At 36.4% G+C, this 15,353-nt stretch overlaps 1 protein-coding gene across 5 annotated transcripts in view; it reads right to left on the bottom strand.

The window, feature by feature from the left end:
- The window catches only part of LOC107999813 (puratrophin-1), a 323,391-nt gene that overhangs the window by 107,467 nt on the left and 200,571 nt on the right, over positions 1-15,353 (bottom strand). For all 5 annotated transcript variants that reach the window (XM_062073658.1, XM_062073646.1, XM_062073654.1 and 2 more), the window contains 4 exons: positions 14,524-14,641; positions 2,608-2,701; positions 2,417-2,506; positions 1,700-1,789 (listed from right to left, as the gene is read on the bottom strand). In XM_062073658.1, the coding sequence (XP_061929642.1) occupies positions 1,700-1,789; positions 2,417-2,506; positions 2,608-2,701; positions 14,524-14,641 (392 nt within the window). The remainder of the gene's footprint in view (positions 1-1,699; positions 1,790-2,416; positions 2,507-2,607; positions 2,702-14,523; positions 14,642-15,353) is intronic.

Genomic DNA, 15,353 nt, shown 5'->3' with positions numbered 1-15,353 from the left:
ATAACGAATCACTCATAAAAACCGAGTCCAAATCAAACATAATAACGTATGATCATACAAAATTATTAATTCAAAAAATACACCTAACTATACACACTCGCCAAGAAAACAATTCGTCCATCAACTCCTCAAATAAAGCGCATCAACGAGGGGAAAAAAAAAAAAAAAAAGAGATTCGTGTCCAGTCGCGATCACGGTAGCAGGTGAAGACGTGTCTCTCTTTTCTCCCTCCCCCTCCGCCCTTTAACGGGACCCATTAAAACGTCATTAAGCGGTTTGGCCGTGGGTTGAGAGCCACGGATAAATTGGTAACATCGGTCAGTGCCACCGGGATAAATTCCTCGACAATAATTGCGCCGCGGCTCCAGGGACCCGATACAATTATTCCGCTCACGATCGCCCAACCATTTTTCATCCAACCTGCCGAATCACTGTCGTGATTCAGTCAACCGGCTCGGCCAAATTCGTGGCCCGATTCAGTGATGGGATCGAGTATCTCGCGATACCGGATTCGAATTGTTGTTCAAATTCAAACTCTCTTTGTTTGAATTTTCCTTGCGACTCGCAATTACGATGCTCGTTCAAATGGAATGGTAATTCGATGGTATAAATGTAGAACATTGAGCAGAAGAGACCGTTTGTAGATGAAATTGTTCGGAAATAAAAAAAAAGAAACGATACTTTATTCGTCGAAGGCGATATCGATGAAAACAAGAAGAACGGTTTGATTTAAATTTACGTGTTGAATTTGACTCCATCGCTAGTCCCCTCCATCTCTTTTTTCCCCTCGTTCTCTCATATGATGGGACACACTGTCGAGGCGTGATCATTTTCGGAAGCAATTTGTCGCGACTCTCGATTCAGACGGACGAGCTTGCCCCGACTTGGCTGTCACTCGCTCAACTGCTTGCTTGTTAGGGTGTTTAAAACTCGAAGGTGAGGGTTTCGAGGTATTGAGAGAGTGGTTTGGGTGGAAGGGGATTGAATATACGGGAGAATCACTTTTTTCTTTGCTTTCTGAGATGTCAGGGAATCTCGTTGTAAAGAAGAATTTACGTAATTTGTCGATATTGCCCTTTTTCTTTGGTTAAAACGTGATAAAAGGATAGTAATTTGATACGAAATAAATAAATATATTTTTTCTTGTGCAAAATTTGGAAACGGATATACGAATTTAATATACAAAATTCGTGATAAAAAATTACCTTGGATATCTCTTGAGCGATTTTAAAATGAATTAAACAGTAAACAGTTTTATCTAAAGATTACTTTTCTTCGCGTAATATTTTATTTCCATCTTCGTTTTCTTTAAATGAGTATTTATATTCGAATTTTTGACGGAATATCTCACCAAATAAACTACAAAAAACCATATTAATTCAACTAAAGAATTTTACAAGGTAATTAAGATTCTCATACTTTGAAAGATAAATGACGAACGATAATGAAAAATTCAATTTAAATGAATCTCCAAACCTTTCAAAATATTAAATTAAATATAATTATTAATATAATAATTAATATTAAATTATCGATAACTACAGAAAATCTAACGTATACATATAAATATATAATACAATATTTTTCTTATATAATTCACGATCAGGGTATTTTTGTATTATTACATTTCCTTACTTTTCTACGTATAAACGAAAGAAAAATCTTCGAAAATAGAAAGCGAATAAAATTTTTAGTTTACCTTATAAAACGCAATCCATTGCGTCTGATCGTGGCTCCGCTCCAGCCTGGGAATATGTTCTCTCAAAGCGCCCTCGTCAACGACGGTCGTCTGAAAGCAAAATCGAAAAAAACCTTTTTAACAAGTCCGACAAGAGAAACGATTCTTACAAACGTGTCTTCGAAAATCGTGCTCGAGAAGAAAGAGCAATAGAAACGTCTCGACGAAATGTTTGCGACCAATAGAAGAATAATGTTTCCAGTATGGCATCGAGCAAACAATAATTGAAGGATTATTGTTCAATCCTTTGACCTTTGTGAAAGACATGTGTGCACGGCTCAAGTACATCGTCCATTGGAATATTAATGCTTTTATTTAATATATATAATTAATTTGGATCAATTGGGGACATTAATTCATCTAAATGGATAGAAATATCGATGATAATATCGGTGAATTACGTTTATTCATTGATGTTTAACTGTGTGAAAATTTATTTCCTTTTATTTACTTGCGAAGAAAATTATGTTATATCGTTCCTTTTTAAGGTAAAATAAAATTTTACCACCAATAATTGACAACAAAATAGAAACATTAAATTTTAAATTATTCAATTATCGATAAAATTAAAAATTAAACCAGAGAGGAAGAAATAATTCCTTCCAATAAGAAAATATAATTAATCAAAAGATACAGATATATCATGATAAAAGAAATCATCAAATTGGTCTTGCTCACCTTGACGCAGCTCAAAGGTAACTCTGAATTGACCGAGCTCTCGGCGACAGAACTGTGCACAAGTATCGCCTGAGAAACGTTCACTCGTCCCTGCAAAACGACAACCATCCCCTTCGTGTCATTATCCATTACTCTCGCTCTCCCGACGAACAAAACTGCATAATATTGCAAAAATTGTGACACAACATTACCTGGACGAGTTTCAGAATCCTGTCGAGAAATTCCATGCATTCAGGAGCGTGCCCTCGAACCAGAAGGGTGAATCCATTCTTGGTAACGTCCGAGCTGGAATCACAAGGAGGAAGAAGAGGGAGATCAGAGCTCGATGGCGAGGAAATGGTTCGTATGGACGAAATATAAATCTCAAGCGGGACGAGATGAATTATCGAGATGAATTCCGTGCATACGCGTGACTCATCGTGATACACGGTAGCTTGACAACATCTCCCACGTGAGGCGGCGTGTCGTCGCGATTTCTCCTTCTCCGAGTCATGCTCGGAGAGTGAAACGAGTCATTCGTCGTGTCGACACGTTCGCGCGCCGATTATAACCGCCTCGAGGATACGACCTGATCCAACCGCGGGATCGTTTCGCTTTGACCTTCGAGCCGGATAATTGAATAATTTATATCTCTTTTCGAGTCGACACGTTGTTGCGACACCGGTGATCTTGTATGATTATGAAGAATTTTGTGTGCGTTCTTGTACGAAAAATGAGCGAAGGATTTAGAAATCAATTGGACCTTGTCGATGAATATTAAAAAGATATCAGGCAATATAACTTATTCGATCTTTCTGAAATAAATTTACATCGTGTTTTGGATCTAAATTTGGATTAAGTTATAACAAGATTTAAGTTGGATTTTTCTTAGCGAATTAAATTTTGTATCTCAAAGATAGAGTAATTTTTCTAAAGTTAATCCAATTAGATTTAAACTTAATTAATACTTCCATTCTTCATTATTTGATTAGCTATTCCGAATTTATATTTTAAAAGTTTGAACGAGTATATAAATATTTCAAAATCCTCTTCCAAAACTTCGATTAAATAACTAAAACTTAAATCACCCTGGCTTTCCATTAAAATTTTAATCACTCCTGAAACGTTCACTGAATGCTAAAAAAAAACTATGATTAATTCTATCCTAATAGAAAATAAGATCAACACTTCCTACGCGCTTTTCGACATCTTCCCACGAGAGCAGGCCCATAATTAACCCGTTCCCCCGCGATTTTTATCCCTATCGTATGCACTTGAGAAGGGAGAAACGTTTCACTCGTTCCTCGACCCCTTTTCGCGCACCCACTTCGTCGGCAGCCACGTGAACCGGCCACAATACCCTTCTTTGTACGTAGTGGAAATTGACTGAATTATTCAAAATGCTGCATTCAGATAATTAATTTTTCCTTTCGAGTGTAGAGTTCCATACGAAGAAGCTTTTGCATTATGGGATTTTGAAATGTATGTAAATTTTTCGATGTTGAAAACCGGTTAAAATAAAGATGGAAATTGACTGAATTATTCAGATAATTAAGTTTTCTTTTCGAATGTAGAGTTCGATACGTTAGAAGCTTTTGGGATCTTATGGGATCTTGAAATGCATAAATTTTTCGATGTTGAAAACCGGTTAAAATAAAGATGGAAATTGACTGAATTATTCAGATAATTAATTTTTCTTTTCGAGTATAGACTTCGATACGTTAGAAGCTTTTGGGATCTTATGGGATCTTGAAATGCATAGATTTTTCGATGTTGATAACCGGTTAAAATAAAGATTAAAATTGACTGAATTATTCAGAATGCTGCATTCATTAATTTTTCTTTTCGAGTATAGAGTTCGATACGTTAGAAGCTTTTGGGATCTTATGGGATCTTGAAATGCATAAATTTTTCGATGTTGAAAACCGGTTAAAATAAAGATGGAAATTGAATTATTCAGATAATTAATTTTTCTTTTCGAGTATAGAATTCGAAACGAAAAAGCTTTTGCATTATGGGATCTTGAAACGTATAGATTTTTCGATGTTGAAAACCGGTTAAAGTAAAGGAACCGGTGAAATAAAGACGAGGATCGTAATATCGCAATAAAAAATATCGTCAAATCGATCGATTTTACCACCAATATCTAAACGCGGATACTAGCTTCAGAATGGAAGAGTTTCTTTCACGCGGACAGTTTACAATCGAATTGTAAATCCACGCGTGTCATCCGCGACTCGTTTCGCCCGACGGACGGTCTTGGGGGTTAATCGAGAGCGACTCCTCGCGCCGCCTATAAGCAACGCTTTCTATGGAAAGCGCATGGAGGAATGCGTAAACGCGTTTCTTTTTCGTATCGGCCGCGGAATGCGTTAAATTCCTCCTTACTTCCGCGGTTTCCCCGCTTCTCGAGGATTCCTCCATTCTCGAGAGGGTAGTTACGCCGCGGACTGTTGGACGGTTGACATTTGTTTGTGGTGGGCCCGAGTTATGGATCGTAAAACGTCGTTCGAGGCGGCGGGTAGGCAGGCTTTCCTCGATCCGTCCGAGGTATCGATCTCGAAGGCTGACGGCTTTTTATAGGAAACGTAAATTTTCGCGCAAATTACGGTTTTCTCCGCGAGCGAGCAACGAATAAAATTGGCTTTTAACGGACGTATATATTACTCGCGCCTGTATCCTATCGTCCCATCCACCTTGACACTATTACTTATACCGTCCAATTAGACTCTCTCGGTGTCCCTTCGCGCGATCACGAATGTGGCCGAGGAAAAATCGGCTGGCTTATCGAATCGATCGACGGCCCAGGGAAACGCGTGACTAACTGTTCCGTGACGCTGTGAACGTATCATTACCGTGCATGAGAACGGCTCGTAAATTCAATAAATACGGATACGAGCGGCGGAACAAGATGAAGCGGATCTGGCACGATAGCCATCGGACCGGTCCTCTTTGCTTTCCGTCTCTTCGATGAATCCTCTTCCAGGAATCTTGGGAAACTAAATTTTTACTACTATTTCGCTCGCGTGTACGCTCGAAAGTCGGTTCAACGTTTGTTGGGCGGTTTACGTCCCAATGGAACACCGAGCCTATCGAGAAACTACTTTGATACTTTGATGTGACATTATATTAGGGATTTCATCCAAGATTTTAAAGATATTAACAAGCGATCGAGAGAAGAGAAAGGAATGTACGAGCGTAATTAAATTCAAAAATATCGAAGACAGATGTGTATCTAATCTTTACATTTCTCATAATATTAGCATTGATCTAGTGATTACTCGAATCGTTAGATTTCTCAGAAACGTTTCTTGAAAGTAAAATTCAATCGATCATTGACACGGTCGACTAACGTTTCAACGTGAATACGAAACCGTGATATATATTATAAATGATTCTTTGAGATTGTTAAACAGCCATTAAATATCCGTTCGATATTTTAATAACGTATGATGTATAAATTATCAAAAGTCTACGAATTAAATTTAAATCCAATATACGTGAAGATAAAATATTCATTTTCCATTAGTAAATGATGCTCCGCACTTTGACATTAATTTCACTTCCATATGTATATGGAGTTCCATTAATAGGATCACGATTATGGTCTTGATCAAAAATATGAATAATTTATTAGTATAAATTTATTAGTAAAGTAAAAAAATATTTACAAAAGTTACAAAAATCGATTAAGATTTATTTATTTAATAAGTTGTAGATTGAAATTTGTGAAAACAAAGAACATATTAACACCTTGTACACAGTTATTTATAGTAGCAATTATCATTCCAATTTTTCAACAAATATAATAAAATCCAAAATACTTAAAACCGCGGATGAATATCTGATTGTATCGTATTACTAGTTGTTATAAAGTAACTCTTGTCCAATTTTCCTTTAATTGATCGTCGTAAAGATAGATGTTTGTAATAGTTATTATTTCCTTGTATGTTAATTTAAATATTCCATTTTTCCCTTATTTTTTATTATTTTATACACAAGTAAAAAATATTATACGTAGAGAAAGCGTACGGTATATTTTATTATTGTTAAGATTTTCAGTTACATGATTTTATGACACGGTCAATACAATTGCTATTATGTAAGAAAGGACTAGCATTTCTGCCATCTGGATGCCAATACTCGGATGGTACGTGACTTAGGCATCATTTTCGAATTAGACAATACAGCGTAGTCTTTTGGTATTTTTTCCCATTTCAATAGCAAAAATCCTGTCGTAAATCTCAAAGTTCCTAGAAGGTCGAGTTGTTGCTGAATGACCTCGCGTTCAACTCGTACATCCTTTACAACGAAAGACCTCTATCCCTCCGGGAATTGAATGTGCCGAGGGTGTAACGAAGGAAGACGCGTGATTTTTAAGAAAAAAAAAAACCTTACAGTTCAAGAAATGAAATCATAATTTTGTATCGAAACATTAGTTATAGAATTTTGCTTATATTACAAACTACTCTTTGTACAAGATGATCTTTCGAGAACTTGGTCGAGAATTTTTTTACCATAAGAAAAATCTCATTTCGTGTTAAATAATTTATTTTAATAACATAAATACTTTTTAATTATCCCTAAATTTTATCCTATCTACTATTCGATTATGCTGTTTTATCGGAGTCGCGTGTTTCTTCCTTGCATCTATGTATATTTTTAATTCAATTCATAAAAAAAAAAAAAAATACACGTTCATTTATAAGAATGGTTTACAGTTAAATATCACGCGCAGTTCGATAAGGAACATGTAGAACAATGTTGTTGTACTTTACAACTCATTTAAAATTCTGATAAGAGTAGCTTCATTAACACGATAATTGTCAAGCGAAACATTCCATGAAGTTTTTAATACACCTGCTCAGGTGGATCAGCATACAGATCTCCCCATTGAAATTGCAAACTACTCGATAAGTATTTAGATGCGGAACTTCGAGCAACGACCGCTTCGTAGTCCGCCCGTATAAATTCTACACGCAATTTCACTTAACCGCAAAATTTACAGATATCTATGCATGTTAATTATTCGAAGAACTTCGCAAAGTATCGATTATTCCTAAGGATCAGAAAATAAGACAGCGTTTCACGAACCCAACTATTTTCTTATACGAGTGTTACCACTTGCGCGAATATAGATATAAATATAGAATAATCTCAAATCTATTAATTATAAAAAATTAATTATAAAATATTAAAAATACGTCTCAGTATCTCAAGTAACGCAACAGGATTTTGCTTAACCTTCGGAAAAAACAAAACAAAAACAAAAGAAAAGAGAAGAAATAACTCGCGATTCGATAGAAGAGAAGAAAGAGCGCGGAATGAAAAGGAACGGTAGAAAAAGAGAGGCTCGAGAAGATACGATCTCGGAAGTGGGTCGACAAACTACAGTTCCAGATCATAGTCCCGCGGGGAAGAGCGAGATAGCGACGAGGGACGAAGGGTGGTTAAGAGACGCGGGACGATCGGTGAACGAGTGGGGGGAGGGGCATGGTTAAAAGGATTGATGCGCGTCCATAACTCATGCAGAAAATGCGGTCAGGTGCGCAATTGGATCGGCCACGGAGATCCCCCACGATCCTATCGTCTTGCAATCTTGGCAAATGTCGTGACTTCCCATCGTGGAGCGATATGCGACGAGGTGGCAAATGCATGGATAGATTTGCACTGCTCCGGTTGTTGGGATGCGAGTCAACTGTATCAGAGTAGCGACATCTGTATCTACCGACTCGCGCATGCGTCGACTGTCGCGCTGTCGCGTGCGATTAATCGAGCATCTCGTAACGAAGATTCATTAAAAAGTTTTTTTAAATTTTAAATTTTAAACACGGTAATATAGCGTAACATGTTAATATATTTATAGGATATCTTTGATTCTAAAGACCAAAATTATTAAATCAGGCCTATTTATTAATTAAAATTCGCTTAGAAGTTTGTTTAGATAAAGTTGTTTCATAGAATCAGTCCAAAAGTAGCTCGTAAATTGTATTATATTTTTACAGATCATGTACATTTTATACGTTTAAATTTTTTAATGTTTTAATTGTTTAAGTTTACTATATAATATATATACGAGATTGTAATCAAGAAATCGTATCATTTCTTGTAAATTGTTCCCTATTTTCCCTATTTTATTCGATAAAAATCTTTCGCGATCCGTTGTATTCTACAGGCGATATAAAAGTCTACAACTTTCACCATTTCACCCTCGATACGTGCGAGGAGTATAATCTCTTATTCATACAAGCACACTATGATTTTTTTTTACTTCTTCACACAGGATCTAAAAAAAGGATCTTTAAAAGTGAAAATTGAGCAGATAAATCGCGACAACCGGTAATTAACGAGAGACGATTTCCTATCACTACGATTTCGATACGGTAAATGGAATCCCTGCAATTTAATAGACGCAATGCTTTCTTTACACAAGGATCGAGTATTATAATTAACTCCAATTAACGGAAAATAGAGCTGTGCTAATAATAATTTCGCGTTATTTTAAATTAAGTATATATCAATATATCAGATACAATATATATCGAGTGTAAATGAATTACGATTAAAGATTCTAAAAAATGTACAAATTATTCTTTCAAAAATCAACGTTATTTTTTTTTCTTTTTTTAAATATCGATTGATGAATTTCTCAAAACGTATGTGCTATTTTCATATGCTATATCTCAGTGTATATCGAATATAATTTAAGCGAAGTAAATCTTTCACTGTGGAATGGAAAATGTGGGACAAATTTTCTCGGTAACGCGATAACTATCCGTTAAAAATGTTTTTCATCGATACGTCTGCATGTTCGTTTTATTATTGATTAATTGTTGAAAGTGTCCTTCTATTACTGTTCAGAACTTGAAGTATCTTACGCAATGGACAACTGTATGAATATTAGAATCGACAGGAGTTCAAACATGTGTACAATTGTAAGACAGCTTTCTATGATTTATCATTCTTATGCTTGTTAATCATGTTCTCCGTAAGATTTAACTAATTTTGTTAAAACGAGAGAGATATCCTTCTTAATATATATGTTCTACGGAAGCAAAATTTCAACAATCGCATTAATCAAATCATAAGTATGTCGATTATCGAAACGTTGAAACATATCTCGGATACATTAATCGAAGATTGGATTTGTGATTTTTTCCAATAATTAATGACATTTTTATCTATTAAAATAAGTATATCGACATTTTTATACGATTTTCTCAGAAAACATTAAAAATTTTTCCTCCGACCAATTCCAAATTAATTCTTCGATTATCGCGACTAAAAAAGAATCTACTTTTGATCGTCCTTTAAACTTGCAAAGTTCCGCAAAAATCAGCACCCAATTATTACTTTCGATCTATTCTTGATATACAAATAATGATAAGCTGACTCATTATAATTTAAACGCATAATTTACAATTTTATTCGAATTTAGATAACCGATATAATTTCATTTCCACAAAAAAAAAAAAAAGAAAATTCACGGATAATTATTATTTTGCTTCGATCGATAAATAATCCTCGGTTGATAGACTGCCGTTATATCGGTTTTGCGCTTTCCCACTGAGTGCCGCCAGAAGATAAAGTAAAAAAAAAAAAAGAAAAGTGACAAACGAGGAAAAACGCTAATGAATCCCGCGTAACCGGTACGCTGATTTATGGTGATCGTGTTCCGCTCATGGGGTCATTATGACACTGTTAGCTTTCGTCGGCGGATTCCAATGGCACGATAGTACACACTCGCCGCTTTCCTCCTCGCTACTGAAAGATATCGACGATAATGGACACGCACGCGTAACGACCAGAAACTTTCGCAACCCTGGCGACCTTCCGCGTGCCCGATTGGGGGATGCGCCAGGTGAAAACGGCGTTCGATTGTCTTGGATAATCGTGGGAAACGATTGGACTATTAATTTGCATTCTGTTCGATTGTTTCGATATAAATAAATAAAGTGAAAGTGAACGATAGTTAATCCATCATTGTTTACGCGTAATAATGAGAAATTTAAGGGATGAAAAATGGATATGACGAATATCTTTGCTGGAAATATAAATATATCGATTCTTCAGACATGATTAGCTATTAAAATTTCGTAAATTTTAAATCATTCACAATGATTTATCGAATCGATTTAATTTTTCTGTTGAAGTAAATTTTAAGATGCTTCGAATAAAATTATCTGTAATTAATTGTAAAAGCTGGATAATTTATTTTCTAGCAAGAAATACTCTCAAAATTTTTGTATTGAAATATTTTTCATTTTCCAAAATAAACACTAATATCTTAATGGAATACCGCCCTTTCTTAAAGAAACTTTTCACGTCTTATGAGAAATCTTTCGCTTCCAATGTTATTTATATACATTTACAAAACGTATATACGTGATGACGTGAATATCTGATATTTAAGCCGTTGTTGCGAGACTTTAATTGCATATACTTTCGTATATATATATATATATATTCATGACGCATGTTATTAAACGTCTAGCCACATTCAACCACGGAATTCCGTTGCGATGATCGTCTCATGGTTCAGACTCCAAGTTTTCCGCGTAATTCCATTTATGGATGAAATAAGTTTTGCGTATTTTTCAGAAATTTTCTCGACTCGTCATTAACTTTTCATCGATTCATCGAAATTACATCATTCTCAAATTATTTCATCACCGTACTGATTGTTTATCCATTTCCATTTTTTATTCACGATTAATCAATTTTTTTTACGAATTTAATTTCTGAACAATTTAAAAAGATGCATGAAATTAAAATTAAATCAAAATTCATCGATAATTATTTTCGCCATCTTTCCATTTAATTTTACATATACGACTCGAATCGAAAGGAAAAACTAACATCCTCCAAAATTCTTTACGCTTATTTCCAAAATATTCCAAAGAAAAGAAACGTCTATTAAACAAAAACAATAAGAATTAAATTAAATTAATTAAAATCGTAGCTGCTGTAAGAAATAATCTCAATTAAACCGCACATCGTTTAAGCCAATTTTAAAAAACTTATACCAGAAATAAAAAACTCGATATCCCAAAAAATTCCACGATCACATCTCGAGCAGCAACGCTGTTCTCTCCACGAATTTCTTGGCGCGCAACGACGGATGGAAGAGGAGTATTCCCCCCGAGGGGAATCGCAAGAGGAGCAAGCACCATAAAGCCGCACGATCGACGATACCGCAATAGGCTGCCGTGGCTATCGTACGTGATATGTTTTACGAGCCAGCATGCGAACGCGGAGAAGAGAAGGACCCGCAGCCTCCTCCTTTACGATCGCCTTTCGACTCCTCCGGCCCGCTGACAATCGGAGCTAGAGAAGAGAGGAGAGCCCCTCGATCGAGACGGTTCTTAATCGCGATCGATCGAGGAGGGGAGAAAAGAGCGTTCACGGTCGTTGCACGGCTCCGCTGCCGGGGGAGCTCGTGCTCGTTTGCCGGCCTGGTACTAAATAATTCATCGGGCTGCCGCTGCTTTTGGAACAGAGATTGCGGGGTGGGGTTGGTTTGTTGCTCGTTTAAACGTTGCGTCCATCGAGTGGACGGATCGAATCGTGTTTCTGGAATTTTGCCGCCCGCGGTTCGATAGAGAGAGGTTATTAACGGTCGCTATATTCATTTATCTGCCGCGTACAGGATCGTTAAATAGAAGAGGGGACGTAAATATAGAAAAATGCTAGAGGCAGGTGATATCAAGTTTAATTAGTCGCTGTATAATTCTTGACGAGTTCGTATTTTTTAATAAGTCGCCATTTCTTATAATTATCAATTTTTCAGATAAGAATCCAATCGAATTAATTTTATAATTTGTAACAATATTCGTGTAAGAATAAATTAGCTTTATATACAGGTAAAAATAATGTTATGTTTAATCGTACAAACAAACTAAGAACATATTTCTAGAAACAAGGAATCGATTTATTGGGATCGAGTATACAACCTGGTTTATTAATAATTTATCAATCAACATTTATACGACCACCCGCACAAAAATTTTTCACCAATTTTCAAACCGCAATATCATCAAAGGAAATATCGTTTTGTGAAAAATCGACCAATCAAAGATGCATGGAATACTCGATCAGAAAATTGCTATTGGAGGCGCTCCAATATCGGGTGGAATTGGCAAAGATCCCGACGATCGATCGGCGGGCACCGGCGGCACTGCAAGGATAGCAATAAAATAAATTGGCTTTATGCCCGATTCTTATCAATGAAATATGCACTTTCTCCGAACAATAGACATATTACGTAATGTGAAATATATTCAGTTTCCTCGTGTTGCACGCTTTCCTCGATACACCACCGATAATGGACGATCGTTATTCAAAATTCTATCCCCCCCTCCTCGGCGTTAAGTGGCGAATGATTTACCGCCTTTCCCGGTACCACCGGGGCCTTTTATTCGCCTACGTGGGTAACAACACCGCCGCGAACACCGTTTTAACGCTTACTTACGACACGATCGAAAAATCGGGAGAAGAATTTCGCCCGGAGAGAAAGGGCGACACCTGTTTTCCATTTCTATTATTTACGGCCTTACGGTTACTTATTACCGCCAACTATGGGAGACAACCTCGGCCGTCGTTCGTCAACTTAATTACCGGCGATTAGCGGATACCGATGCGTACACAGTGTGAAATCGCGGTATAATAACTGGCGGATTTTCAAAGGAGAAGAATGGAGAACGCCGCCGCGTGTACGCGAGAAACGTGGAAATTAATTTCTTTGAATGGAGCCTGGCTAGTTTCACCTTTGAGAATTTATGCAAACAACGCGGGTTGACGCGTGTCATTGTGACCGACGTGGAGGTGGAAATATCAATCACACTGAACCTGTTCCTTCTTCCGCCCAATACCACAGTCATTCTCTATATCTAAATCGTTATTAATCTCGATTAAGAGAATTATATTGTAAAGTGAAAAATGTAACGCAATTTTGAAATCAATATTACGACCGAAATCGAAAAGTTCTCGTACCAAAAATTTTGCATCTCGATATATCGTCCCCGCGTTATCACAGAGATCGCCGTTAGTCTTCCAAAGACGACGGGGCGATTGAAATTCCCGATAAGATCGCTCGTCTATCAGGGTAATTGAATTACCGGCCGAGGTAATTATCGACGGTGGTAATTTTTCAACTGGATTTCGATTAGTCTCGGCCGAGCGGGCTAATTAGAAAAAAATATCGCGCCCTCGCGTTAATTAATAACCCACGGGTTGTCGCGAGGGTCTACGATAGGAAAATCGTGGTTTTTAGAACACGATATTCACGCCTTGCCACCTCGTACACGTGATTACGGTGGGCGTGTCGCCGATGTCACGGCCGTGGAAAATTATAATTATTACGGAAACCGTCGTCGATCACGCGTGTTGGAAAGCTTGTACTTGGGCAACCGGATTAATGAATCGTTATTATCACGGGAAATACGGTCACCGCGATAAATCATTAATTTTCTGCGCAACGTGTGAAGCTTTTTTTTTTTTTTTTGTTTAGGAGAATCGATTATTGAGATATCAAATTATTCTTCTGTATATATATATATATATATGTATATATTCGTCTTTGAGAATGAGATATTTCTGGAATGAATTATCAAAACGTCAAATTGGATTTATTATTCTGTAAATTAGTGATTTTAAAAGACAATTTAAATTGTTTGAATTTATCCATTTGTAATTCGTTTCTACAAAATTTTGGTGATGTAAGATATTTTAAATGTTGATTTCGAAGGATCATATTGAAAATATTTTAATCAATCAATTAATAATTTTATTTACAATCTACTAATCATTACTTGATTGACAGTTCAAAAAAATAATATAATTTTCTTGAAAACTAAGTGGGAAAATTTATCCTTTATCAATTTTTAATTAAAGCATCGTGAAATAGCAATTAATTTCACACAATAAGAGAAAATACTAGAAAATAATAAATCTAATTAATTATAGAAAGTCGTTTACTGTACAATGGCGAATATTATTACTGCAATTAATTAACAGAACTTTAGAAAATTATTTATAAAACGTTCTAACATCGTATATTCCTGTTACAAAATATATCTTCTTTTTCTTTATTGTACAAATAACGATAAAAATCGATCACGTATAATTACCTGGGTAAACGGGCGAGGTAGAGCAGAAACGATGACACTTCCTTGACAGAGAGCGCCTCCCTTCTGGACGGCTCGTCCTCGAATTCGAGAACAGGTCTGCCATGGGTGTCCGTGCAGCCTAAAATGCAAAAGTTTGGTAAAAATTCGGCCGAATTTATTTTACCAATTAAACACGAGACTCCATTTTACCATCCTCGCACAAAAATATCTCAAAGATTGTCAGATATACGATATGAGATAATAACATAGTTTCTATCCTTTATTACTCTTTAAATGGAATCGTATAATTCTTAACACCGTTATTTCCCACGAAAGAGCATCGAGGCATGTACGAAAGGCAAGAAGTTATGAACCAACTTTCAAACTTCGAGCCAAGAAAAACTAATTTTTCCATCGAGTATCTTTTGTAAAAACATCGTTTCGACAATTTCACTCCCTTCCTACAAGTTGAATAATATATAACCGAGTGTACAGTCGGTGAAAAAAAAAAGAGAGAAAGAAGGGATACGTGAAACAGAGTCGCGAGCCAGCTCACGAAACGATCCGTGCCGCATTAACGGCGTAATAAAAGTCGGTAACAGCATTTGATTACAGGCCGTGATCAGATTCGGGTTGATACCACGATCGTAATCTTTAAGCTGGCTCGTATAACTTATTAAATGATCGGCTTTTAGCCGTGCCTATCTCGGATACCGCCACCCGGAGTAGGTCATCTTCCGGTTAAATCTTCGACTACCCATCCCCCTCCTCTCTTATTTTCCCTCCGCCGATATGATCGATGAAAATAAGCAAACGGAGACAAAGCACAGAGTTGAAATAGGGGACGTCGT

This window comes from Apis cerana, linkage group LG1, assembly GCF_029169275.1.
Source record: "Apis cerana isolate GH-2021 linkage group LG1, AcerK_1.0, whole genome shotgun sequence".
NCBI lineage: Eukaryota > Metazoa > Arthropoda > Insecta > Hymenoptera > Apidae > Apis > Apis cerana.
Note: the sequence above shows the minus strand (reverse complement) of the source record. Positions and strands in the feature narration are given on the sequence as shown.